This window comes from Cygnus olor, chromosome Z (genome assembly GCF_009769625.2).
Source record: "Cygnus olor isolate bCygOlo1 chromosome Z, bCygOlo1.pri.v2, whole genome shotgun sequence".
Taxonomy (NCBI): domain Eukaryota; kingdom Metazoa; phylum Chordata; class Aves; order Anseriformes; family Anatidae; genus Cygnus; species Cygnus olor.
In genome coordinates this window covers 46,370,525-46,396,181 of record NC_049198.1, presented here as the reverse complement: position 1 = coordinate 46,396,181, position 25,657 = coordinate 46,370,525, and the positions used below count along the sequence as shown (strand labels likewise).

The window sequence follows — 25,657 nt, the reverse complement described above, 5'->3', positions numbered from 1 at the left end:
GGATCACAGGGAGGGTATTAATCACAGGGTTGTTTGGGTGGTCTTCTCTGTTACTAGGCCTGGCTAGTTTGCAGACTATGCCAGTCCTCAGTCAGCAGACAACGAAGGGAAAAAGAAGGGACAGCTCTTCTTTTCATGGTAGGTGAACCATGCATTTCACTCTGCCCCAGAGCCTGCTTGAAGCTAAGCTTCTGGTGAGTCTTAAAGCCAAAGGGACTGCTGTGGTCTCCTGTCATGTCAAAAAGGTAAGATCCATTCTCCAAAAAAGTGTTCTGTATGGAGACTTTAGAATGCCTTTTCTTGAATGATTTTACAAGAGCTTCAGAGTAAAACTTAAGGTAATTCTCTCCTTTATGTATATGTGCATGCATGTGTGGAAATATGCCCTTGGGTAAGTAGCACCCAAGGCCAGGGCTAGGTGCTGCCACTATTACACAGGTAGTCCTCCGACATTGTCTAGAGTATTTGCCACAGATTAAGCAAGAAGGCCTCAGGAGGGTGTATAGATCTTGACCCCATGCTACTTTCACACAGCCTCACATGGCATTACTCCTGATAACAAAATCTCACTGCAGCCAGAAGTGACAAGTGTCTTTTCTGCACGCAGTAGTGCAATTAGCCTGCGACAAGGTTTTTCTTCAGCACAGGTGGAGGAGGTCAGTCAAAAACCCTTCTATTACCTGACCTCCCTCCCCTTGTGCCTGGAGCACCTATTGATAGCAACAGATACGGGCTTAACAGGATGGGCACCTGGAATTAAGACAGTTGACGGCCCTGCGTGTTGGATTTGCCATCACAAAACTGACCTTAAGAATCAGCTACAGAAAAAATAAATAAATACCAGGGTTAAAGTCAAAAAAAGGAGACCTCAGGGCTGTGAAGGTTTATATTTATATCTTGCTGCCGTGAAGGAACCAGAGCCTGAAGCTGTCAGTTGAACGGTTGCACTCTCTGAGCCCGAGTGTCAACGTCTGTGCGGGCAGGGGGGGGGGATTATTCTTCTGCCAGTACAGACCAGGGCTCCCCTATAATTAGAGGTGGCATGGGGTGAAGTCCTGCCACAACCATGAGTTCACCCCGGCTCCTCACTCAAAAATAGGATTTGGGGAAGCGGGGAGGTGCGTGGGGGTATATCGCTAGTTCTCGTTTTTTGCACAAGATGCACCTAACAGAGTAGCACAGGGCATGATTGATATCTGTTTGAAGCAAGCTGGGTTTTATTTTTTTTCTGTCCTTAACCAGACCTGAAAAGCAGTCCCAGGCTGTGGCTTCAGCAACCGGTAGCGTGAGGCCAGCTGAGTTGTGTAGACTCCCACAAAGGGTGTCTTGCTTCCGGCAGATGTCCCAGATACCAGGCCATTTGATCCCACCACAAAAATAGTTGCGTAAAATATTGTGCGTTGGCTCTGGCCTGACAGCGATGGGACTGTTCCGCTTCACTGGGCTGGTGGAAACATCCAGCGGGGCTGTGGCTCGTGTCCAGCAAACCTTCTCCCTCCATGGGGCAGCGAAGCGCCTCTGCAAGAACGAGAAAGGGAAGGCACTGGGGAGCTCTCCCTTCCCTTCTGCAAGTAAGGCTTTTAAAAATGGGCACATACTTTCCTAGCTGACTCCTCGCACCTAGGTTTGTTGCCAGGAGGGATGGGAGAGAGAGCGCAGCACAGCCTAACGCCCCTGTCACATTTCGGGACTGTTGCTATGCCTTCAGGAAAATAAGGACCGCCAGCCAAATCCTCAGCTGGTGCTGACTGGCACAGACCTGCTGACTGCAGCATGGGGAGGCTGATTTGCACCTGCTGAGAGTCTGGCCCTCGAGAAAAAGCATAAAAGAAGCAGGTCCTTTTGCATTGAGATTCACGAGGTGGTGAGGAGCCCACACCCAGAGCTGAGACTGCTGCTGGTCTTCACAGTGTCACTGGGAGCAGGGCTGCCAGCCTGCAGAATTTTAAGCTGCAGTGACTGCTATTGATGGCTGCACACATATATTTCTCAAAATAAAAATCATGCCACAAATCATCCCAATTCCACAAAATAATCCCACATGGGCAGTGAAATCATGCAAGAATGCTGCTTCCGAAGACAAAATGTTCTTAGCCAGAAGAGGTTTTCTGTTTTGTTCTGCGGTTTCAGACCTATCCGAAAACTGGCTCTGCCCGCCTTGTCCTTCGTCCTGGTTTTATGGGACAAGTATTGTCAAAGTGAGCTGTGAAAAGGGGCCGGGCACCACATCCAGAGAAGCAACAAATGGGTACCAGCATCAGTGAACTGGTGGCAGAACAGCCCTGTAGCCTCAGCCACTGCTTGTGACAAGGCCTAGCAGGCAGCTTGAAGTAAATTAACTCCCCTTGGAAAGTTCAGGCATGCTGCAGCCACATGGGCATGCAGAGCCCAAACTTCTGTCTCCATCACCATGTACTGAGAAGTGTACTTGAGACGTGTAGACTATGCAAAACAGGTGTCAGCTCTTCCAACACAAGCTAGAAAATATCACTGTTACTTATGTCAAATATGAGCTCAAGCTGCAAACCTGAAAAATGAGCACTCCCACTCTACTGCTACCTGATAAGCTGTCCTCTCTCAGTGTCATGTGTCTAGGACTCTGTTAATACCCTTCAGTTTGATTGCAAGGCTGGATGCAACTGTAAGCTGATCTGGATCCTGACTGCAGCAGCACATAGTTTTTACCACTTTTCCAGCCTAAAAGAAACAGTATTTTGTGGTGTGCTAGCAGTTTGTTTGTTTTGGTTGCTTTAGAAGAATCTCTGACCACAGTAGGTTTTCCCATTTTCTAGGAGCCACACTGTAGTGGAAAAGTGGAAGAATGAGAATTGGGGAGAAAATGATAGGCCTACATAAATTAGAAAAGAAATAAATGAAATTGACTGTGAACACAAAAGCAACCATATAAGGTTGGAAGAAAAGCTTATCCACACACATGTCCTGTCTCTGACCTGTGCTCAGAGCAGAGGAAGCACATGGTCCTGGGGCATCCTCCAGTCTAAAACCTCCTGGCTACCAGTCAGGCTCAGAGACTTCCCAGGCTGGAGGTTGCTGCCTCTCTACATCCAGCAACCCTTTTAAGGACTTCCTTTCATGGTTTTGCCAAATTGCTTGTTGAGCTTCTTTATAAAGCATGAGCCTCTTACATAAAGCATCTCATGATGGATGAGTTCCACCATTTTACATTGTGAGGAACAACATGTTCTTTTACTTGCTTGTAACATTGCAGCCTGTAAATAAGGACAGAGTGAGGAGTTGCCATTTCTCAGCCTGATGCAAAAGCACAGAAGCACAAAAAGAAAGAAAGAAACAACAAAAACACAGGAAAACCTATTGGACTGTAACAGCACCCAGAAGAGATATGAAAAAAAAAAAAAAACCACACAGAGATAGAGTGAATTTGGCTATGCCACGGATCATAACTCCTAGTTATAAATGTTCTTGCTAGGCTACACCCAGGTTAGAGGGGTACAGGGTGCCATGACCTGGTACAGCTTGGTGAGTCACTGACTGCAGGGATATCAGCACTATTGATCAATTTTACTGCATCTGTGCCTAAAGGTCCTAACGTGGATCTGATCTGCATTTCCCAGGTGCCATAATCACACAGTGTAAAGACAGATCAGCTCCTGAGGGCTGGCCTCTGAAATATTAATTGAGCGAGAGCTGGCAGATACAAGGTGCACAAGGCCATTGATAGCCACCAGATTTCTTTTGCCACTTCTAGACTTGCTGGACACCTGGACTCGGACACCCCAGGTTTTGGGAACACCTGTAAGACTGTAACCAGAAAAATGAGAAGTCCTCACTGGTTTCTTAGGCCCTTACAATGCTCGCTCAGGAGCAGTCACTGCCTTTGGAAGGAGCCAGGCCACCACACCAGCTAGGTGCATCCCTTCTTGAGCTGTCCAGGAGGTGTTCAGTCAAAGCTGAAACTCTCTTTTTATCAACACCAGCCACTCAGAAAAACAGCAGAAAGAGCCTTCTGCATTTTAGCCAACATGCTTCCCTGGTATCATGGTTTTGGCTAGCATAGAGCTATTTTTCTTCATAGAGGTTTGTGTGATGCTGTGTTTTGGATTTTTGATTAAAATAGTGGTGATGACATACTGCTGGTTGCAGAGCAGTACTTACACTAAGTCAAGGACCTTTCAGCTTCTCACACTGCCCTGCCAGTAGGGTACTGTCTTTATCTCCACGTGTGAGTTCTTGCTCTTTTACTTCTCCAATTCTCCCTCCCATAACACCTGGGGAGAGGGAGCGAGTGGCTGCATGGTGCTGACCTGCCTGCTGGGGCTAAACCACAACACCTGGCTAAGTGCATAAATGGGAGAGTGCCCAGTTCTCTGTCTTTGCTCTTTGACTTCACCAAGATGACTGAAGTCTAAGCTGTCGCCTTACAGTGAAGAAAAGACAAGCATCTTCCTTTTCATCTGCAGTTTGTTTTGAAAAAAGCGGTGTATTTCCTTAGTAATGACGAAAGCATTATATATATGTTTGTGTGTGTGTTTTCATTGATGGATCAGAATAGGAATAGGTCTGTCACTTTAAAAATCTAGACCCCATGATAATCCTTACATCTGCTCTTGGACATCACAATCTCCTGTTTGCACAGTACCTTTGTTTACAAAACAGGGTGCAGAAACACTAATCAATCTAGTAGGAAGCTCTAAAATGTAATGTAAGTCATCTTGAGTTGTTTAAGCTTGGTTATGCTCAGTGCTTTTGTTTGGGCACTGTTGTATAAGTGGTTTCTTTGCTTTTATGGAAGGCAAGATATAAGAAATGGTAAAGACATAGTGCCAGGAAGGTGTAATACTAACACTGAAATTTGTGAAACTGGTCATATTGCTTATTATCACAGAAAATAAGGCCAGATCTGTGTTTTTAAATGTTATTTAAACTATGACCTTTATAGAATCATATTGAAGAATCTTACTGTTTGATAAAATAAGGCACAAAATTAATACTGGTAATTAGTTGTTAATTTTTTCTTCTTTTGCTTGAGACTCACTTTTAAAAGCTTGAAATAACATTCTCTGGCTGAAATAGGCCTGGGCAGCTAGCTGGAAAAGGCCAGAAGTCTTGATCTATAATAGGAAAATGGTGGGCCAACTCCAACTGTGTTATGAGTGAGAATAGCTCAGGAAGATCATTGAATTTGTTCATAAAGGTGCCAGGTAATAAGTGATGAGGAAGTATGCTTGTCCTATTTGTTCTTGATGCATGCCACCATCAGAGTTTTATGTTGGCCTGAATGACAGCACACAACTGAAGACTTGCAAATACCTTTCTATAAGGATCTAAGGAATTCAGGAGCTTGAGTTAAAATAGGTATCTAGCGATACGTTTCTCACAAGCACCTAAAATGTGATTTGCCACTATATATATATACTTTTAATATACGCATATATGTTACACTTGCTATTTGTATGCAACTATATATGCATAAAAATGCTTTAACCTAATATTTCTTGAACCTCCTCCCCCTACAGAATGCTTTGATGCGTTGTGGAAAAAAGTTAGCAGCAACATTTGTGCTTCTACAGTATGTACACACAAAAGCTGTAGCTTTTCAGATGGAATTCTGGGTCAGAGTTGAAGAACTGCCAAGAGACTTTTGCATGCAGAAGGATGTTGTTGGAACAGCGTGCAAATGGCTCAACTTGTTGAAATGAGTCAAAACAACATCATTTATTCCTGCATGATTGCATCAAATCAAGTTTGAGATAAATGCAGGTTTGCTGTGGAGGGAGCTAATATAATGTAGCTAAAATAGAATAGGAAAACATACTTCAGGAGCAAAATTAATTCTTAATATAACTACAGTGGAATCAGCAGATGTTACATTGGTGATGAATATGATTCACATTATCATATAGATATATATGAAAATGACCTTTTTTAATGTGTTACTAATCACATAATAAATCAAGTATTAAATGCCATATTTCCTAATGAGTTAGTTGAAGTGTTGTAGCAGCACTTGTCTAAGAGCTTTTTTCTAAGTCTTGGGAGAGTTTCAGCAATGTGGCACACCTGCTTAGCAGTCCAGCATTTTCATATGTTACCATGGGCCATAGCCCACTCTCACATATGCCAAGAAAGACCATTACAATAGGAAAGCATGTACCAAAGTACCTTTCATCCTGCTTTGAAAGGATTTGTCACGTAGCTGGAAACTGCTTGTTACGGGCACTGTACCTTAAGAAATTATTCTGTTATTTTTTCTCAGACGTACAAATATTGTTTGGATTATAGCAGAGTGGAATGTTTTCCATATAAAAACAAACAAAAAACCTGATGTCAATGTCGACAGGAATACATACAAAAAATTTACTCCTGAAGATTGTTGTTGTAATACACTGACTTCTGGCCAAGGGGAACATGATTTATCCTACACAAATTATTTTGAATTTATTGTATCTGATAATATAACAAACAATAACTTCAAAATACAGCCACAGTGTCCCTCAAATTAAGTTATGTGCGCTGATCAAAATGTACAGACTACACTTATAGCATTTAGGTTTCCTCTGTGGTTGATATCTTTAAAAGGCCTTTCCTTTTTTTATATATAAATTTGTTTTTGTTCTGTGATTGAGATGATTCTTGAAATAAGCAGAGCCAACTGTGGAAAAAAATACTCTCAAATTTTCATGAAAATAAACTAACATTGTTTAAAACTGCTCAATCTAAAGCACCAAACTTCTTTGTACAGGTCAAGAACACGAGGGTGCATCTAGATCATCAGACACTTTCACAATGATTTTACTGTGTAAAGAGAAAAAGCAATGGGACGAGGTACGTAAACCAATAATGTGCTGGAGCCCTCATGTGGGAGCGGTGTTTGGGGAGAAAAACTTCATTGGCTCTCCAGCTGAAAACAGTTCCAGCTAAACTGTGGTCCAAAAGGCATTCAAGGAGAAAACAAAGCAGTGGCTGGAACTTGCAAAGAGAACTGTCTTAACCTTCAGTTTATCTTGTTCTTATACCTTTTCCAGTCCATGTTCACCTACACAGCCTGAGGAGGACACTGAAGTTAACTAACTACAGGATAACATTTGCATAATATAAGGAACTGTACAAACAAAGTTCTCAACTCTTTGTGTGCTCAGCCTCCAAAACAAGAGACAGGTAATTTCCTTGATAGAGAGGGAATCTATTTTATGTAATTATGCATTTTTTTACTAAATGGGTATGCTCATAAAAGACAGTGGTTCACCATAGGTATAAGGGTGAATAACTTCTTGTTTTATTGCTGTGGGCTCACCGTAGGGGTCTGCAGATCAGGACAATGCAGAAACATAGTTTTCCACGTGTTGGTTTCCAAGTAAAGGACAAAACTCTCTAGTTCATGTGGGCTAGACCAAGGCATATAGACGAGGTCACTTCACTATGGGATGACACAGAAGTTTTCAGCTCAGAAAGACCATGAGGAGCTACTGCACATTGTTCTTTTTCTTACATTGGGATTGGGCACACACAAGATGGGATTTATCCGGGCTGGTAATTTTCATTAGAAGCTTGTTATTTATAAAACTGTACAATTAGTGTGTATTAAACTTGTCCTAATTTACTCCCTTGAACAACAGTTTGATCTGTGTCTTAAAAAGGCTTTCTTATAGTGTGTGTGAATGTGTGTATGCCTGACAAATAATAAAAATAATAATAAAAAATGCACTAGAACTGAAAATACTGAAAAGGAATCCCATGAACTGTTTTTACACGCAGCAGCTATGTTTGGTCTCTTTAGCTCTATTTTACTTTCTGACCAGTAGCTTCAAATTTGTCAGTGCACGATTCTGGTTCTTTCAGCTATTCTTTAAAATTCTCTTTCAAGCCTAGGCACCAACACATTCCTCTGTTCTCCCCTCTTTCCCCATATATCCGTATCAGACAGATTGTATTTGTTCAGCAGGACGGCTAAAGTCACTGCCTTTCAAACTTGTGCTATGCATTACACTCTCACACTTGACCCTCATTTTAAATAAAACTTTGTTCTTCACATACTCAGAGACCAGGAAAGGGACAATTTGGCTGCAAAAGTACACAGTCTGGAATCAGATGGAGAGCTCCATGTCTGAGTTTCAATTTACCTTCATCCACCATCTTTTGGGGTTTTCTGGGTCTAGCTGTAGTCCGAGCAGCTCATTTTGATAGATTTAGAATGTTTCATACAGTAATTGGAATTTCACTGCTTTAATGTCTTCATTCAAACAGTTTCTCTGATCATGGCACTGGAAAGGAAGTCTTATGCTATACATAGCTTTATGTGAAAAAAGGAGGTTTATGTGATTATGGTAATAGTTCATAAAATCTAGCAGACAAAGAATAATTTAGAATTCATTTATTCATAACAGCAGAAGTTAATATTCTTCTTGCCTACAAAAGAGCTTCAGACATAATTAATCTTTTCTCCCGGATTTCTACTATTCTGCAGAGCTAGTTTGGTTTGCTTCAATGTTACAAATGCCTTAACATTTTTTTTTTTGTACTTTTTAGTCTCTTCAAAATACTGTTTTTCCTTAAATAAATAATGCTGATTCCATGAAGATGGTATCAAAGTTGTCTTCCAACTTTCCTGCAGATTTATGTAGGAATTTGAATAGAACACTGCATTCAGCTCTCTGTTCTGCAGCTAACCATTTTATTGGTATAGAATAAATCACTTCCCTAAGACTGAGGATTTAAGCAATTTAGCATATCCCTTCATAATATGAGAACTTCTTTTTAATGGTTTATCTGCTTTGGGAACAGGGGAATAGTGTGTGTGTCTGTTTCTATATGTTATTTGTATTATTTTATTAAAACACAAATTTTTTTCTTCTTTTTTTCCTCGTCCTTTATTTTTTATTTTTTTTCCTTCTGGTGATTCTCCTCTATTTCTTCATCTCTGGCCAATCTAAGATACTTCAAACCTCCCCAAATGCAACTTTAAGCTGAGCTCATAGCAGGCTGGCAGCAGCCTCAAATACTTAACTAGTTACTTGGGACCATTTCTGTACTCCCTTGGCCTGATTTTGTCGAAACCCTTCCAACTGAAAGCAGAAAAAATTTGGCATGTAGCCATGAGAGAATTGAAAAGTGAAGACCATAGGCACAATGTCAGATTAATCTCTGTGTTAACTTCACTGGAGCACTATGTCTGGAACATATTAATACAATTTTGCTGTGTGATCTGTCAGTTGCATGCTATCATTCTAAAGAGTGGCTCTTTAAAACCTTGTCCTCCAGGTTAAATGAATTTAGCAATAGTGAACTGGCAGATCATAGGAGATGTTTGTCCTTAGAGGTGTCTGTGGTGGAAATCTGCAGCTTTTAGTGCTTGGCCCAATGCTCTTTCACATTTTTATCAGTGAAAAGAAAATACAGGTAAAATTACTGTTGATAAAATTTGTTGATCACAAAAGGAACTAAGATTCTTCTGGGGAAATATAACTATAGAGAAGTCATGCAGAAAATTTCAGAACAACGATCTGGCCATTTGCCTTTTTGCTAAAGAGGTGTATTGATAACAGGAATCTCTGGCCATGCATGCATGCGTGCATATGACATTTTTTATTTTCCCTCAGGAACTGGAACTCAAGGTTAGAGATGACAAACTTCTCTTATATGTATTATGATATAGTATATACAAGCATATTATTATGAAGCATGTTAAAATTTGGTGATCTGTGGTAAGCTTTGCGTACTCTTACTCTACCTAGAAAGTGCATATCTGAAGAGGGCTTTGTCCTTTTGCTCAGACAGGAGTTGAAAGAGACCACCTGTTCAACCCTTGCAGACTCTCAAGTACTTGCCCCACCTTTCATGGCAATCTTTGAAGTTTTGGACACTTGTCTGGTTTGAGCTGTTTTTGTTTACGGTTTTGTTGAGCTCATGACTAGGGAGCAATGCCATAATAACTTTAAGGGAAGTGACCTTCTGGTTCATCCATTGTCACATCCAGACTAGGAGGAGGAGAAACAAAGAAGCTGTCATCATCACAGCTGAACTGTAATAATTTTGAGTTATAGGGGAAAAAGGAGGTGAATTCCTGACCTCAGAATTTATTGATGTTTGGCTACTCACTCTAACAAAATATTGCCTTCTTTCTGAGGCTGTCAGCTTTACTTAGTCACCTTAGACAAGTTATACATTGCTCAATTAAAATATATATGTGTATATATATATATTTAATGCAATTAAAAGAAAAAAAAAAGTTCTATTCCAAATATATGCTTTGCTATAGAAAAGTCTTTCCAGAATGTAAGAAAAATCCCCACCAACAACATGCACATCTATCTGTTTGCCTGGTTTGGCTGAGGATTACATTGGCATCCTCACTCCCCATTCCCAGCTCATTAGCATCTTGTGGCACTTCAAAACCAGCCAGAGTTATGGCTCTGCTGCTGCCCTGGTAGGGTGGGATGCCTATATCCCATCCCTGGCAGCAGCAAGGGGTGGCACTGGGTGTTTTTTAGCAATTTCAGCCTTGCTTGGATCCTCACTGCCAGGCAGTGCCCTTTGCACAAAACCTGCCAAGGGCAAATGAGTTTCTCTCATTAACAGCGTAATTGATGAGGAATTATGGACAGCTCAGCAGGAAGAGCAAAGGCCATAAAGATGAGCAAAGGCAGTGAGTGTACAGCAGTAACTGCAAGGTTTTCCTCCTGGGAGAGGTAAACCTTCACCAAGCTCACCCAACCGCTTAGAGCTGGGTATACTGTGACTGGCAGCAGGACCAGAAAATACATTCCTGTTAATTAGCAGCAAGAATAAAATATTTCTGAAATAAGGTATATTTATACATGGTTCCATGTTCTCTTGAGCCTTACTGATGTCCTGGAAGTCCTAGTCTCTGTTTTCACCTCAGTTTTCTACTTTAATTTTGTTGGCATAGGAGTGGAAAAAAAAGTGTTTCTGTAAGATTTTGCACATGTGGCGTATGTCATATCTCTCCCCCTTCCCCTCCTGCCCTGGCTTCTGGAGTCATTGGTTTGCTGGTGACTGCCCGGGCTCAACCCCTAGCCAGGGCCTGATGCTGGTAGCAGATCATCTCCTCAGGGAAGCATGAACAAGGGCTGGCTGTGTTCACTGGTTACAGGGGTAGCCCCCCTTCCCACTGGAGGAACACTACACATCCCAGTACAGATGATGTGAGACGTATGCTGGCTGGAAACCATACAGTATTCGCTTATTATCCCAGTGGGCTGAAGGTCCAGTGACCCCCACCCCCGCCCCACAGAAAATGGCATTGCCGCCCGGCCGCGGTATTCTTGGTGAGGACTGTGACACAGGTGCTGAGGCAGACAATCTGCAAGCGAGGCACAGGGCGTGCCCGCCACCTCCAGGGACACAGCTGGGACAGTGCTGCCGCCAGCACCGCTGCCAGCACCGCCAGCAGCACTGCCACCTCACACAGGTGAGCTGGGCCCAGGCCTCCAGGGGGCCTCACCCGGGATTTACGTTAAATAGCAGCGTGCAAGCAACTGTGAGACCCAGAGCCCTGGGTGAAGCTCAAGGCTTTAGGAGAGTCTTGGCATTTCAAGAGGATTCAAATGCATCTCACAAGCAACAGGAGTTGACTGCTCAAGTTGTAGCAGACTGATTTACAGGCTGCACAATGGTTTTTATTCTCTCAGAGATCCCTGCTACCCAGTTGTGGTAGTCTAACTTAATCAGTAGTAGAAAATTTACTGGGGTCAGGAGGAGGACAACCTCATTCAGGGAGCTGTTCAGGGGACGAAGTGTGATTGGAAAGATGGGGACAGTTTGGTGACTACTTACAAGGCAGTCTGCAACATTTAGGCAATTATCTGGGGCCTGGAAGACAAATCTGGTACTTCTGTCATCAGATAACAGGCAAAGTATAAATCATTTACAAATGCGGGCATTTGTTCTTGAGGCAGTCTAACTGAAACTTTTTTTCCAAAAGGTTCAGAGGCTTTGGATGCCCCATTGCTTCACATACAGAGGTCATTTGCCCCAAAGCCCCACCTCCATTTCTCCTTTGCCTTCCCTTGGGTCCCAAACTGTCCCTGCCCGGATCCCACCCGTTCTATGACGTTGCCCATTTGGTTGCCATGGCAGTCCCATGGCAGAGAGATGCCCGTGGCAGTGCCATTTTTACTGCAGGACACCAGGTACAGGTGGGATGTGAGTGCCAGTCAGGCAGCTGCAGGTGATCTCAGCTCACTCCATGCTCCTTCCTCTTCTCCTTCCTTTTCTCCACAGCAGCAAGATGTCTGGTGTAGAAGATGCTTTCCGTAAATTCGCAGTATACGGTGACACAGCTGCCAGTGGCAATGAGATGACCGGGAAAAACTTTTCCAAGATATGCAAAGAGTGTGGGGTGATGGATGGAAAAGCCGTGACCAGCACTGATGTCGACATAGTATTCAACAAAGTCAAGTGAGCGTCGCAGCAAGGGGCATTGGGCAGCGCTGTTGGGTGGGCAGAGGAGATGGCAACCAGGCTCTCAGACAGGGGGCAGCCCTGGGGTTTTCCCATCCCATTGCCACCCACCTGCAAGGTAACTTTCCTCTTGGTCTCCCCTGGCTGTAGGACCAAGGGTGCCCGCACCATCACATTTGCTGAGTTCCAGCAGGCCATGAAGGAACTCTGTGGTAAGCGCTTCAAGGGCAAAACACCAGAGGAAGCACTGCAGGCTGTGTATGGCCTCATCGAGGGGAAGGAGCCAGGCAGTGCAGGCACCACGGTGAGTAGGAGCTTCCTTGCCTGCTGTGTAGCTGGAGCTGCCGTGGGACCACATGTCCCAAGGGCTATCCTTGCATGTAGAGAAGAGCCTATCTGTGATCTCACTCCTAATGCTGGCTGTCTCCGGCTGGTCTCCTTTCTTGCAGAAAGCCACCAAGGTTGGTGGGGTTGAGAGGCTGACGGACACTAGCAAATACACCGGCAGTCACAAGGAGCGCTTTGATGAGAGTGGCAAAGGGAAAGGTCTTGTTGGCCGCGAGGACCTGAGCGACAACAGCGGCTATGTTGGTGGCTACAAGGGAGCAGGCACTTACGACAAGACACATTAGGCATGAAACTGCTTAGGAAAGCAAGGACTTTCTTCCCCTATTACTTGGGAGGAGAGGCAAATAAATATCTCATGCAACTGGCCTTCTGTGTCTGTGCACACCAAATCTGACAGGGTGGGAATGCATGGGGCGGGCACTGGATGATGGTTGTGTGGCGGAGGTTCCCCATCCAATGGTGCTTTGATTGCTGTGCAGCAGGGCTTGAAAGCACCTCAATCCAAGGACAAGACAACCTTCTGGAGAAAAGTCTACGGGCCAAATAGGCCACTGCTATCACATGGCTTCTCATTTCTAATTAAGTGAACAGTAGGTTAGTCTTCAAATATTCACTCATTATTTTTATTCTCCCCTCCGAACACACTTGTATTTTGTTGTTATTTTTGCCTTGGGGAGCAATGCATGCTTGTCTTTGTATTGCCTCACTGGCATTTTACGCTGGCAGTTTCTGGTGGCAGACAGCTCACCAGCAGTACCTACCATACCTTGAAGAGTACCCTTGTGAGGCATAGAATGCAACAGGTACTACCTTGGGAGGATGGTAGGGGTCCCAATAACACCAGTTCCTGCTTTTTGCTTTTTCCCATCCCCCAGGTTAAACCCCCTCACATATTCCTAGCACGTGCCTGAGTCACTCAACACTATTTCCCCTGGTTTCAGTGTGCTGGCAGCTGGGGAAGAGTTCATGACCTCAAGGACAGTGAATAAAGTGTGATGACTGACCGTGGCCTCCTGTGCTGCCCATGCCCTCCCTGAGGGTTTTGAGGGGATGGGAGACCAGGAAGGGGGCAAGAGAGGTGTCAAAAGAGAAGCTGGGGTGCTTTCCCTAAGTGTTTGTTCGATTGCTTGTCTTTATTTCTCAGTACCAGAACTGATCATTAAAACTTTACCTTAATTGGCAATAAACAAAATTCTGTGAAATTCAGACTTGAGATGACACAACAGGATGAAATGCACAAACTAAGATGGAAAAAATAGCGCTGAAATATATGTAAAAAATAAAGGCCATATGCCCACTTTTTAATTGGCTTTTTGTAACTCAGATAAAACACATTGAAGGTGGCAGCAACGCTGGCATAGTACACCATGTGCTGTAAAACAGTTTAATCAAAGTACATGTAGCTTAACAGGTAGCAGGGCATTGTCCACAAAAGAAAAGGTAATGCACTTATGTAACAATGGAAGAACATTCTCACCTAGATCTGCTTTTGGTGTTATACAATTCCTTATTTTAATGCAGTCAGCAGGTAATTGCAACAAGTATTAATATTTCAGAGCTATGATTGTTGTTCCTGACACTTTGTATTGTTCCTGAAGTGGCTCTACTCAACTCATTGCTCTTGAGATGCTCTGGTGAAAACAGGAGTCTGCAGAGAGTCTACTGGGAGTCTGCAGGACTGTTTGACAGTGCCCTGGGCCTGGGCCTGGACACAGCTCCTTAACTCCTTTCTCTGGAGGTCCCCTGCTTTTCCTAGGATGGAGGCCTGGTTGGTTTTCTCCCCAGAACAAAGCTCTATGTGGAGATTACAGCAGGTGTGCATTATAGTGTTATCCAAGGTATGGGTTTGAGGTTCTCCCAGTACTTCCCACCCTCCAGCTCCATCCCTTACAAGGGCTTATTAACACATGGTGGGTAGTAATCACCAGTGTCCCACTACCCCTTGGTGGCCAAGCAGAAAGGCATACCAGCTCCACCAGACAGCACAGTTTTCGAGCAAAAGACGTAGGCACCAGCCATCTCACAGCTGTACCAATGTCCAGGATTGGTGTGGTGTTTGGTGCCATTCCTTCTTGCCACACTTTGAGCAGCTCAGGACCTTGTCATTTTGGAGGAAAGGAAGACATGGACTGTCCTCAAGAACCTTGATTATTTCTTTGTTAAGACCTCAGTTTTCTTATAAATGAATCAAGGAATAGTCTCCATAAAGTTCTGCAAACAAACACAGGGATGTGTTGATGTGTTGTATGTTGATGTATTGTAATATTAGCTTCTTTTTTTTTTTTCATTCTTTTTTCTTCTTTTTTTCTTTATGTATATATAGTTGGCACAGAAAAAGCTGTGGGAGCTTAGGGAACAGACTGTGAGCTTTGTACTTGTGCTTGTGTACTGTGAGTTCTGGTTTGCATTAACTTGGGTACAGTGTGACACTGGAGGGTGAATTTCTGAGACATGATTCAATCTACTTCATCCTGTAATCTAACTTGTGTAGTACTCCAGTACCAACAAGAACCACTGCTTGTCCTGCCTATTCCTTATAAGTAGAAACCACAAAAAGATGAGGAATGCCATGCTCACTCCCTACAGCAGCTGCGGAGTGGACAGATGAAAAGGAAGTTGTGCTTGACTGAGGAGTTCAAAAATAGTACCTGATTACTACATGCCCCTGGGGAAGCAGTAATAACAGTGGATCTAAGATTTTAAAATAAAGGCATGCATGTATCAATGGCAGCATGAAAAACACATCTGCAAGCAGGACAGAACAAAACACAAAACCAAAACCAACACAAAAGAAACAAACAAACACGTAGACAAAAAACAGTTTATGCTTTAGTACATTGGGAGCCTGCAAAAATTGAGGAGACTGCCCAGTGCAAGGTGGGATGGGGGGCTCCTCTTACACCACTGCCATCTAATACTAAATTTCTGCACCATTTTGTGTATGCTCTCTTACAGAGGCCATACTGTCTAGCAAACCAGCCATCCCAGGAGAAAGAGGTTAGGAGCCTTCCCCATGGCAGCAGCAGGAGTGTGTTGTGCATCATTTCCCTGCACTGTCCTCCCCCTGTGAACATCGCGGGAAAGGCGAGGATGCCCACTGGCACTCCTGTTGAAAGATAGGCACGTGTTTGTGCAGTAATGAGAACAACAAGGCCGGTGGAAGCTGCCAGAAGAGCTACGTAGCTCTATACATGCAAAGCACTGGATTTGGGGGATATACTGGGAACGCTGGAAAACTTGCTGAAACAGAACAATGCTGCTAATCTAGGAGATTATACCCAGCTATGGCTAAAATGTGTCATTACTGTGGAAAAAATGGAGAAGGATTGGCTCCAAATTATCTGGGGGGGAAAGAAACATTGGATCAAGACATGCTGTCAATTTACAACCACTTTAACACAAAGGCAAAACAAAACAAACAAACAAACAAAAAACCACTAAATCCTGTTCTTTGGAAAGCTCAGCAGGCTTGTTTCTGTGGTGTGTCTCTGGACATACCCCTCAACGCCCAGACTCCAGCCCTTCCATTCCATGCAGTTTTCTTGCTGTCTTCTAGAAATTTGACTCAAGACCAAATTTAGTAGTTCTTTGCCAGCTGGTCATTGCTTCAGGGTACTGGAGCATGTTACCTGTTACACCAGTCAGGTAGAATATGCTTGATAATATTGATGAAATCTGCACACAAACTAGAACAAGATCTGAAGATACGTCTTTGTGACTGTGCTGCAAGTGCAGAGGCAGTAGGACAGGGAGTTATCTAACACAGGCAGGAAACAGATAAGAAACTACAGATACATCCATGTGTGTAATGGTTTTAAAGCAAGGTCTTCAAACTACTTAAGACCTCTGCTACCCCTTTTGCCACATGGACATGCAGTAACAGACTTGCTGTTGCTGAAACCAGCACAGTTTTACTTTACTTTGACAAAGCAGGAATAAGAAAGAACAGATAACTTGCGTTAATGCAGCCACCGCTGGTGGCAATGCCGTAGGACAGATAAATGACTATCCATGTAAAGTAACACTTGCATGGCAGTGTGGGCTGGTGGCTCACCCTGTTTGCTGTGGTATTGGCCCTGCCTTTGCACATTTGTTTTTGTTGTTGTTGTTGTTGTTGTTGTTGCAGGTTGTCTTTCTAATGTGACCGCAGAGCTGGCTAGAGGTGTGGGGAGCCCAGCACTGAGCTTATGGACCCATGGTTGCAGAGGGTGTGCCAGGTGGGCAGCTGTAGCTGCACCCGCATGACAGGGGGTCATGTATCCATGAGAGGGAAGGGAAAGGAAGGGAAGGGAAGGCAAGGCAAGGCAAGGCAAGGCAAGGCAAGGAGACATTTGGAGATCAGTGCACAGTACTAGTTTGGCTTCTGAGAGCTCTAGATACTTGGACAACTCTTGCTTTCAGTTGGGTTTGCAGTAAGTTGCTCTGTTGTTTCACTGGATTTCATGGTGAATTATAAAGTCGAAGGAAGATGCACATGCCATAGGCTTGCATCTTTTTCCAGCAATATTAACTAATCTACTGGGTAAAAATTTTCTTTCCCTACACGCTCTTCCTTTGTGACCATTGCTCATGCCCTGCCTTTATTTCTCCCCTCCTTTTCCAGCTCCAAACCCAGCTGCAACCCCTGGGACAGCTTCACAGGTTGTCTGGGTGCCCCAGTAACAGTGTTTGAGTCTCAGCCCCCAGCCGCCTGCAGCTGCAACAGGAGGCACTTAGCTGTTGAGCCTTGCCCATCAGCCTGACAAACATTGCCTAACACCACTGGGCCCACAGGTTGCCCCGGCAGGGAGAGCTGGGGACCAAACACGGTCGTGCCGTAGCCTTGCATCTCACCATGCTGTGCAGTGCTGGGACAGCGCTGGGAAACGGGTAATACTGAGTATGAAGTGGCTCTTTTCCCTCGAAGTCTGGGATTATTTTACCTCTGGTGTTGGTTTTCTTCACTGTGATTGTAAGGAACCATATGGTACTTTAAAAAATAAAAAACATCTTTTTTTTTTTTTTTTTTTTTTTTTCTGCATGACTTAAGGGGTGTTTGTGCTCACTAAACTTAAAGCTAGTAGTTATAATTGCTGACTATGTGCCCTGTATTCAGCACAGCCATAGCCTTTTTCTTCTCTCTCTCTCTCTCTCTCTCAAAAGTGCAATATCTTTGTGCAGCCTTAGATGCACCCACCCACGCTGGGTGCATTTCATTCCTTGTCTCTCAGCCAGATGCCACCCTCACTCCGTTCTGTGCAGATGTGGGATATATTCTGTATCGTGCTACCTGGAATTTCCCACTTTTGGTATCAGAGACAAAGGGTCACAAGGGGTTTCAGAAGACTTTGCTAATCACTCACAACTAACCATTTATGACATAAATCATTCATGAACTGTACTCACATGCAGTACACTCACAGCAAGTGAGTACATTTCACAGCAAGCAGTGAACAGATTAACGAGCTCCTCTGTGCTGCACAGACACAGCAAGAACCAGGACGGGATGGGCATGGCCAGAAATGCTCAGACAAGTGCATCAGCCTAAAAGCGTTCAACTATTGCCACCTTCTGGCAGGGCCATGTCATAGAGCTGCTTAACCACAAAACCAGGCTCTTCAGGTCATTCTCAGATGCTCACTTCATCAAACCTGCAGTTCTGACTGCAATCATTCCAGAAATAAAACGTATGGATACCCTCCATTCTCTGCTTAAAATTCCCTGTTTTGCACCGTGTTTGAAGTAGGTGGAGATTGGTGCATTTTTTTTTTTATTTTTATTTATTTTTTTTTGTGCAGTTTGGGTTGGTCTCTATGGAAAAAGGTGGATGGACTCCCATTCTCAAAAATAAACATGCATTTGTAGATTTGAGTCCTAAATTACAAAACTGTAAACACACTGTATTTTCCTTTAAGGAAAAACTGGTTTTACATGTTCTCACCTGCTTCTTCTTCCCTGAGTCACTCACACCAGCTCCCCTGCCTCCGTGCTGCGGTTTGCTACCCCTTAGCTCTGCTCTGACAATTACTTATGGGGCTATACTGCCAAATGACATTTCTGATGTGAATCAATCTAAAATTAATAACAATAACAACAACAACAGTAATAATAATAATCAAATCCATATACAAAAAATACAAAGGCCTCTTCATACCAGTGGCTGTTTATAGCACATTCCTACAAATGGGAAGTTGGAAGTACCTGCTTGAGGAATTGTCTATCTTTTAGCCTTTGTTATTTATTATTCAGTCTCAAACTCAGTCACATCCAGCTTTTTCTTTCCTGGAGACTTGTCCTTGCAGCAAAAGCTAAATGAAAGAGTTAAGATCTCTGTTTTTTCAGAATATCTAAAAGAGTGGCCTGCACATTTAAGGGAGGCTCCGTGTGGACTAATGTGACTTTAAACCCTGCACAGCTGATACTCGTAATGCAGAAATCGTTGGATAGCTTGGCTCCCAGCACCTCTAACTTCCCATATGCAGCACAGTGTCACTGAAATGCAGTATCTTGGAAAGGCTTGGGTGTAATAACAACACACATATTTTGAGGGATTTTCCTGCTAGCCCTGAGTAGTTCCAAAAGCAGCCTCAGGCCTTAGTGGGTTTATCTGTCCTGTCAGGTACCACTCAGTGTCAATAAGGGAATCTCAGTTTTCTACAACTACAGTAATTCAGTAAATACACAAGCTCTGCACATCATCAGCATTTTTCAGAAAACACTTTAAATCTGAAGGATTCTTCTTAAAACAGCAGAGTTTCTAAAACAATGTCTTTAATCTCAGTTTAAAAACCTAATCCAGTTATTTCAAAATACTTCATATCCTCATTGTAAACTTTTATTACAGAACAGTGAAGCTAAAAACAATCAAGCAACACCAAAAGAGACATTCACTCAGAAGAGAGGGGAAGAACTATTCCTCCAGTTTTCTACTACTAGGTAACATTTTTAAAAACATATATACATATATATTGCAGGGAAATAGAGTGCTGTCACTCACTGGCTGTGCAATTGTTTTTGATTTGTGCAATTGATTTATGACTGATATCCCCATGAATGTACTAATTGCACATATAAAGCTGACAGTTTCTCTGCAATAGGGATAATGCTAAAAAACAACTATATATAACTATGGGCAACATCTACGCAAGCTGTCCATGTAGAAAAAATGTTTACTAAAAGTAATAATAAAAAAATTATCTTGAATATAAGTCATGTTTGACTCACATTTGAAACATGGCCTATTGCACTCAGTATCTTTCAGTAGCATGTGCTTTCTGAAGTTTCTGGCACTGGATTCCCCAAAATGAAACTACCAAAATCACTAGGCTTTTTTTTTTTTTTTTTAAATACACCATAAAATGAGTATAAAGAAACAAATAGTTTTACAGTAAATCCCACATTTTTATAGTCATATTTTATGCATATTTTTTCACACTTTCTCATTGTAATTGCCCACACAATTTCTTTCTTAGGGAAAAAAAAAAATCACTGCATCTCTAAGAGTACCCTGTTCAAACAATTAAAAACATATGCTCTAAACAGCTGTATGCAACAAGTATATCTAACTCTAAATCTTATTTTTCATATTCTTCTAAAATCTCTATATCTAGTAGAATCCTGAGATACACATAAGTGCCTGTAATGTGCCTGCTTGTGGGGAACGCACAAGCAGAAATTTTGACTTCTAGAATATTTAAAATGAGATTGGATAAAAAACACATAAAGGTAAAAAATGGGAATAGAGATTGGCTACATAATTTGTAATTATCATTGCTATACACACACAGTACTGGAAACCCTGCTTGGGCCATTAAAAAAAATGGTACGACAAACACCTTTTCCTGAGATGCTCACTAACATTAATAACAGGATAAATACTAACATTTAGGAAAGGATGAAAGTAAACTGGATATCCTTAAGCCTATTTTAAAACATTTGATCTGGGACTGAAACTTAGCTTCAGAGGTTATAAGCTGTGGTGAATTCTCACAAATGCTTTTCAAGAAAGGTTTGAAAAAAGAAATGGTTGTCACTCAACAAAACACAAGAAGCTTTGGTATATCCAAAGAGGTACATGGAAAAGATATCTCTAGAGAAGGCTCAGACCACACAAAGGAAAAAGTTGTTGCTCCTTCACCTTTCAATGCACAGCTGCCTTTTCAGGAACTGCACTTATGGACTTCAGGCTAAAACCCAGAGTCATTGTCTAAGGTGCTGATACACTTTGTCCCAAGGTGAGAGCAAGTCCCTGAGTTCCCAGGTTCCACCAGGAAAAAAAATAACACCCTGATGGACAGCTGGGCTTCCACATGAGGTGAGGAAAGAGAGGAGCTGGTAACACTTAAAGGTTAAGAGCTGATGATTCCTCTTTCCACGTGTTAGAAATTCTCATCTCCCAGTATCTTGCTGCTTACATTATTACTGAGAACACAATTTGGTTATAAAGCAGCTTGGGGGTAAAATCAAACACACTGTCAGTCAAAATGACTGACACTTTCACAGCAAATTTCCTTCACTGTGAGAAGTGCTTACGCTATTCTTCCTCAGGTAGGGGGAAAACTGGAACAATACTTGGTTTATTTAAGAGCTAAAAAAATTATTTACAAGAATTTAAATCCCCATCTGAACTCAAATACAATACAGGAAGAGGGCTGAAAAACTTTAAATACTTTTACATGACAGAAAAATGTAAAGCCTATAAAGCTGTAAATAAAATGAAATGGAAGGTAGCAAAAGTCTAAGCATCCGCACTTATATTCGTGCTGCTCACTTTGTATTCCAATGTTTTCAACTTTATTTTGGACCTTGCTATTCTGCAAGCAAGAAAGAAAAGGCAAACCTACAAACAGGGCTTAGCTCCGAGCTTTATATGGTGAAAGTGGAAGTACAAAAATCCAAGTCACTTGGTTTCGGAAACTGAACTGCTTCTTAGAAGATGTTTGCTGAAGACAAGGCAGCTGCTGTTCTTAATGTTGTTAGTGGGAAATGTCGTAATAGTAGTTACGTAATCTCAGCTCAACCGCAACGAATCCTGGTCGGTCATCAACACTGTGGAAAGATGACAAATATCACTGCACAGGAAGGAGGAAGCTGAAAAGGTGCATTGGCCTTGCAACACCTTGGACTTTATCTCAGTGACAGATCCTATAAGCTGCTCACAGTACTTTAAGGCTACCAAAATGTTGCTACCAAGTGATAATCAAGTGGCAAATGACAATACAGAGCATCCTGTCAGTGAATTAATTGTCATACCTGCTACTTTCTGTTGATGAAGGTGTTACTAGAAATATATGGTAAATCGGCCCCATTTAATTTTCTACTTTGTTTACTTCAGTAGTAAGAAGGAAAGAAAATTTACAGGGCATTATCTGCCTTACAATGGGTACTACAGTCATACAGAGCAGCTTAGCTCTACTGAGAGAAGCCTAGGCATACAATACATGGCCATACTGCTTTCATTTCCTCTTTATCTGCACCTCTGTTGATTTGGGAGAATATAATTAAAGTGACAAGACCTGACAATAGTACATTACATATTGAGATAGTTATACTGCATGACCTGAGCATTCTTATTATGGATTTTTTAATTTTTTTTTCTTTTCCTTTCCAATGTTAAGGATATTCGAGTACAAACAAATAAAAACCACTACCCTCGATAATATGATTACTAATCACAAAGAAAATGATACAGATTTACTCTAAAACTGCTAAAGCATTATTTGAGACAAACAAAAATGCAGAAATTATTTTATGGCTCCATGTTCTTTCTAGAGTACCAGGTGTAATAAAACTACCGAAGAAGCAAGGTACCTAAAGGTGAAGTACCACACCTCCTGAAATGGAACCCAGAGACCTTTGCTGAAAATATTCTTCATGTACTCTCCAGATGGTGAATTGGCAAAGTAAGTGACAATGGACTTCGGATGCTTTTTGGAACCCTTTCTACAGCTAAAGGTAGCTTCAACAAAATAGTTTAAAATGACAAATTTTAAAACATTTTAAATGAATTTTGCAATATACTGATTAAAAAAAAAAGAGAGTATTAGGTGGGCTTTCTTTCCTTCTTTCTTTCTTTCTTTCTCCCTTTCTTTCTTTCTTTCTTACTTTCTTTTTCTTTCTTCCTTTCTTCCTTTCTTCCTTTCTCTCTCTCTTTCTCTGTCTTTCTCTCTTTTTCTCTCTTTCTCTCTCTCTCTCTTTCTCTCTTTCTCTTTCTTCCTCTCTCTCTCTTTCTCTCTTTCTCTCTTTCTCTCTTTCTCTCTTTCTTCCTCCCTTTCTACCTCTTTCTTTCTCTCTCTTTTTCTCTCTCTCTCTTTCTCTCTTTCTTTCTTTCTCTTCCTTCCCTCCTTCCCTCCTTCCTTCCTTCCTTCCTTCCTTCCTTCCTTCCCTCCTTCCTTCCTTCCTTCCTTCCTTCCCTCCTTCCTTCCTTCCTTCTTTCTTTTTTCCCTCTTATCTGTATTTCATAATTCTAACTTTTGAAATGTTGCCGATCAGAAAAAAATGTTTCCTAAACATTAGGTACAACTTGGAAAGATGTTTTGCCTTTCACTAGTAGGAAGTCAATGTGGTATCCAAATTGCAGATATTTAGAAATGACAGAAGAAAAAGTCAAAACAATTAATAAGTGAGCAATAGAGGAATGATTTGATAACATGATTGAAATTTTAGTAAAGTCTTGGAAACCAAAATGAAACCAAATACAAACCAAAATGAAACAGGAATGTTTCATTAATTTCATACTTTCTTTTTGAAATGCATCAGACTGACATTCTGGTGGAATAATTGTTTCTGATGATACTTTTTTTATTATTTATTTATTTATAACAGTTCCAGCAAAAAATAGATCACCTGTTTAAAATCAGATTCCTGTGGTACATTTGATAACTCACATAATTTTCATTTGAAAGTGTAACTGACTCCTTCCTTTGCATGTTGTTTGTAAGCTAAATACCAGCTGAAATGATATGCTTTGAAATACTCTTATATTATACTTTCTGGATGTCAACTATGCAGACTAAATTATACTGCTATTAAAAGAGAGATCATCACACTCACTTGTATGTCCAACACAATTTCATTAAGTTATAGACTTCTGTTGGACAAGCTTCAGGCCGTTCCATTCGTTCTCCTCTTTCAATCATCTGTGCGACTTCACCACCTTTCATACCCTGGAATAGAATCATAGAATCATAGAATCATTAAGGTTGGAAAAAACCTCCTAGATCATCTGGTCCAATCATCACCCTACTACCAATGTCACCCACCAAACCATGTCCCTAAGCACAACATCCAACCTTTCCTTGAACGTCCCCAGGGACAGTGACTCCACCACTTCCCTGGGCAACCCATTCCAATGCCTGACTACTCTTTCTGAGAATAAATTTCTCCTAATTTCCAACCTGAAGATGGGGTGCTAAGGCCTTCTTCAACCTGTAACTACTCTTCCAGGTATAAAAAGAAAGGTGTTGGTTAAAATTTGCTCTGAATTTTTACAGTGAAAGAACTGCCAGATAGAACTACTCACCTTATATGGTTTTTGCCCATAAGAGAAAGCTTCCCACATTAAAACCCCAAAGCTCCAGACATCACTTTTGCTAGAAAACTTGTAGAAATTCATACATTCTGGAGCATACCACTTGACTGGCCATTTTCCATGACTTTGTGCCTAAAATAAGCAATAACAGAAAAGAAAAAAGCAGTCTAGAAGACAGTAGTACGTAGTAAACAACACTGTAATTCCTATACGTCAATTTAACTTAGATTTGCCTGCATTTGTACCAAGTATTTCTGATGTAGCTGGCATTAGAGAAAATATGCAGCAGCTTCTTCAAAACTGTTATAAAATTGTTCTTAATCTTCCACACTCAAATAATGCACTGAAATGAATGCTATGGTAAAGCCAAGCTTAGCTAAAGGACCTGGAGTTATGTTTTCAGCAGCATTCAATTTTAAACTCTTTCAAAGATTTTTCAAATCTATTTTTTGCAGGAGGTAAGAGATATCTACTTAGCTACATTGAGTCTTCTTTTTAGCTGAAGTCAATATTTTGTTTCAAAGCAGCTGCAAGCTGCAATTTGCTTAAATTATGCCATAACACTGTGTTACAACAATGCAAGTGTCAAACCATACCAGCACAATGCTAGATCTGGTAATATAATCCCGCTGTATTTTGTGAAGTTGTAAAAGGAATGGGCCTTTGATACCAGATCTCAAACCTCTGACAAGCTAGGCTAGTGGCAGTGATGTTACTGCCTTTTCTGGCAGCAGTTACTGTTCCCATAGGAAGGTCATCAGAAGGCAGTATGTGCTTGCTCCTTCTCTGCAGTGTTTCATAGTCTGACTTACTGATGAAAGGAAACAGGCAAAAATAAATAATTTTAACTTTAAGAGCAATATATCAGAAAAGAATATGTAGACATGTAGAATATTCATCTCCCAAGGATGTTTTTACCTCATTAGATGTGGTAGTTATTTCAGTCTCTTTAGCTGTACAAAGATCCAAATAATTTAAAACTAATCTGAACAAACATTTCTTATATCCAATGATTGCTTACCAACTATACTCCTTCAACAAAATCCCCCAATCCAATTCTGTTAGTTACACAGTGTGCTAGCCTATATTTTCCTTGGACATGGTGAAAACCACGTACTAAATTCGTACGTGCAACAAAGACTTTTTCCCCCTTTTATGGAAGGAAATATCTAATTTCTACAGAATATTTCTACCCTCTAATGACAAATTTACTGACAGTAAATAAAAGAAGCAACTATGTAAGGGATTATCTTTTCCCTCCCTATCTCTTAACGTTGATCACTCATTTAAAAAATCCATGACCTACTAGCAGACAGTGAAACAATAAATGACACATAGCATTTCTTATTTTCAACTCTTAAAAACAACTGCACTTAATCTGAAAATAATCTCATTAAGGTA

At 41.6% G+C, this 25,657-nt stretch overlaps 2 protein-coding genes across 10 annotated transcripts in view; one reads left to right on the top strand and one right to left on the bottom strand.

The window, feature by feature from the left end:
• The first annotated feature begins 7,015 nt into the window (after window positions 1–7,015).
• Window positions 7,016–13,112, top strand: LOC121062135 (tubulin polymerization-promoting protein family member 2-like). 4 transcript variants are annotated; one of them, XM_040541779.1, is made up of 4 exons: window positions 7,016–7,137; window positions 12,220–12,396; window positions 12,550–12,703; window positions 12,849–13,112. In XM_040541779.1, exons 2-4 carry the CDS (start codon window positions 12,227–12,229, stop codon window positions 13,029–13,031), a joined length of 507 nt encoding a protein of 168 aa, XP_040397713.1. In that variant the 5' UTR covers window positions 7,016–7,137; window positions 12,220–12,226; the 3' UTR covers window positions 13,032–13,112. The 4 variants fall into 4 exon arrangements, with proteins under 4 accessions (XP_040397713.1, XP_040397711.1, XP_040397710.1 ...); XM_040541777.1 differs by lacking the exon at window positions 7,016–7,137 and adding an exon at window positions 11,326–11,407 and having other exon boundaries at window positions 12,223–12,396; XM_040541776.1 differs by lacking the exon at window positions 7,016–7,137 and adding an exon at window positions 12,029–12,128.
• Window positions 13,113–19,483: 6,371 nt separating this feature from the next.
• The window catches only part of SYK (spleen associated tyrosine kinase), a 58,424-nt gene continuing 52,250 nt past the window's right edge, over window positions 19,484–25,657 (bottom strand). For all 6 annotated transcript variants that reach the window (XM_040540906.1, XM_040540910.1, XM_040540912.1 and 3 more), the window contains 3 exons: window positions 24,248–24,388; window positions 23,779–23,891; window positions 19,484–21,774 (listed from right to left, as the gene is read on the bottom strand). In XM_040540906.1, the coding sequence (XP_040396840.1) occupies window positions 21,702–21,774; window positions 23,779–23,891; window positions 24,248–24,388 (327 nt within the window). In that variant the 3' untranslated portion in view covers window positions 19,484–21,701. The remainder of the gene's footprint in view (window positions 21,775–23,778; window positions 23,892–24,247; window positions 24,389–25,657) is intronic.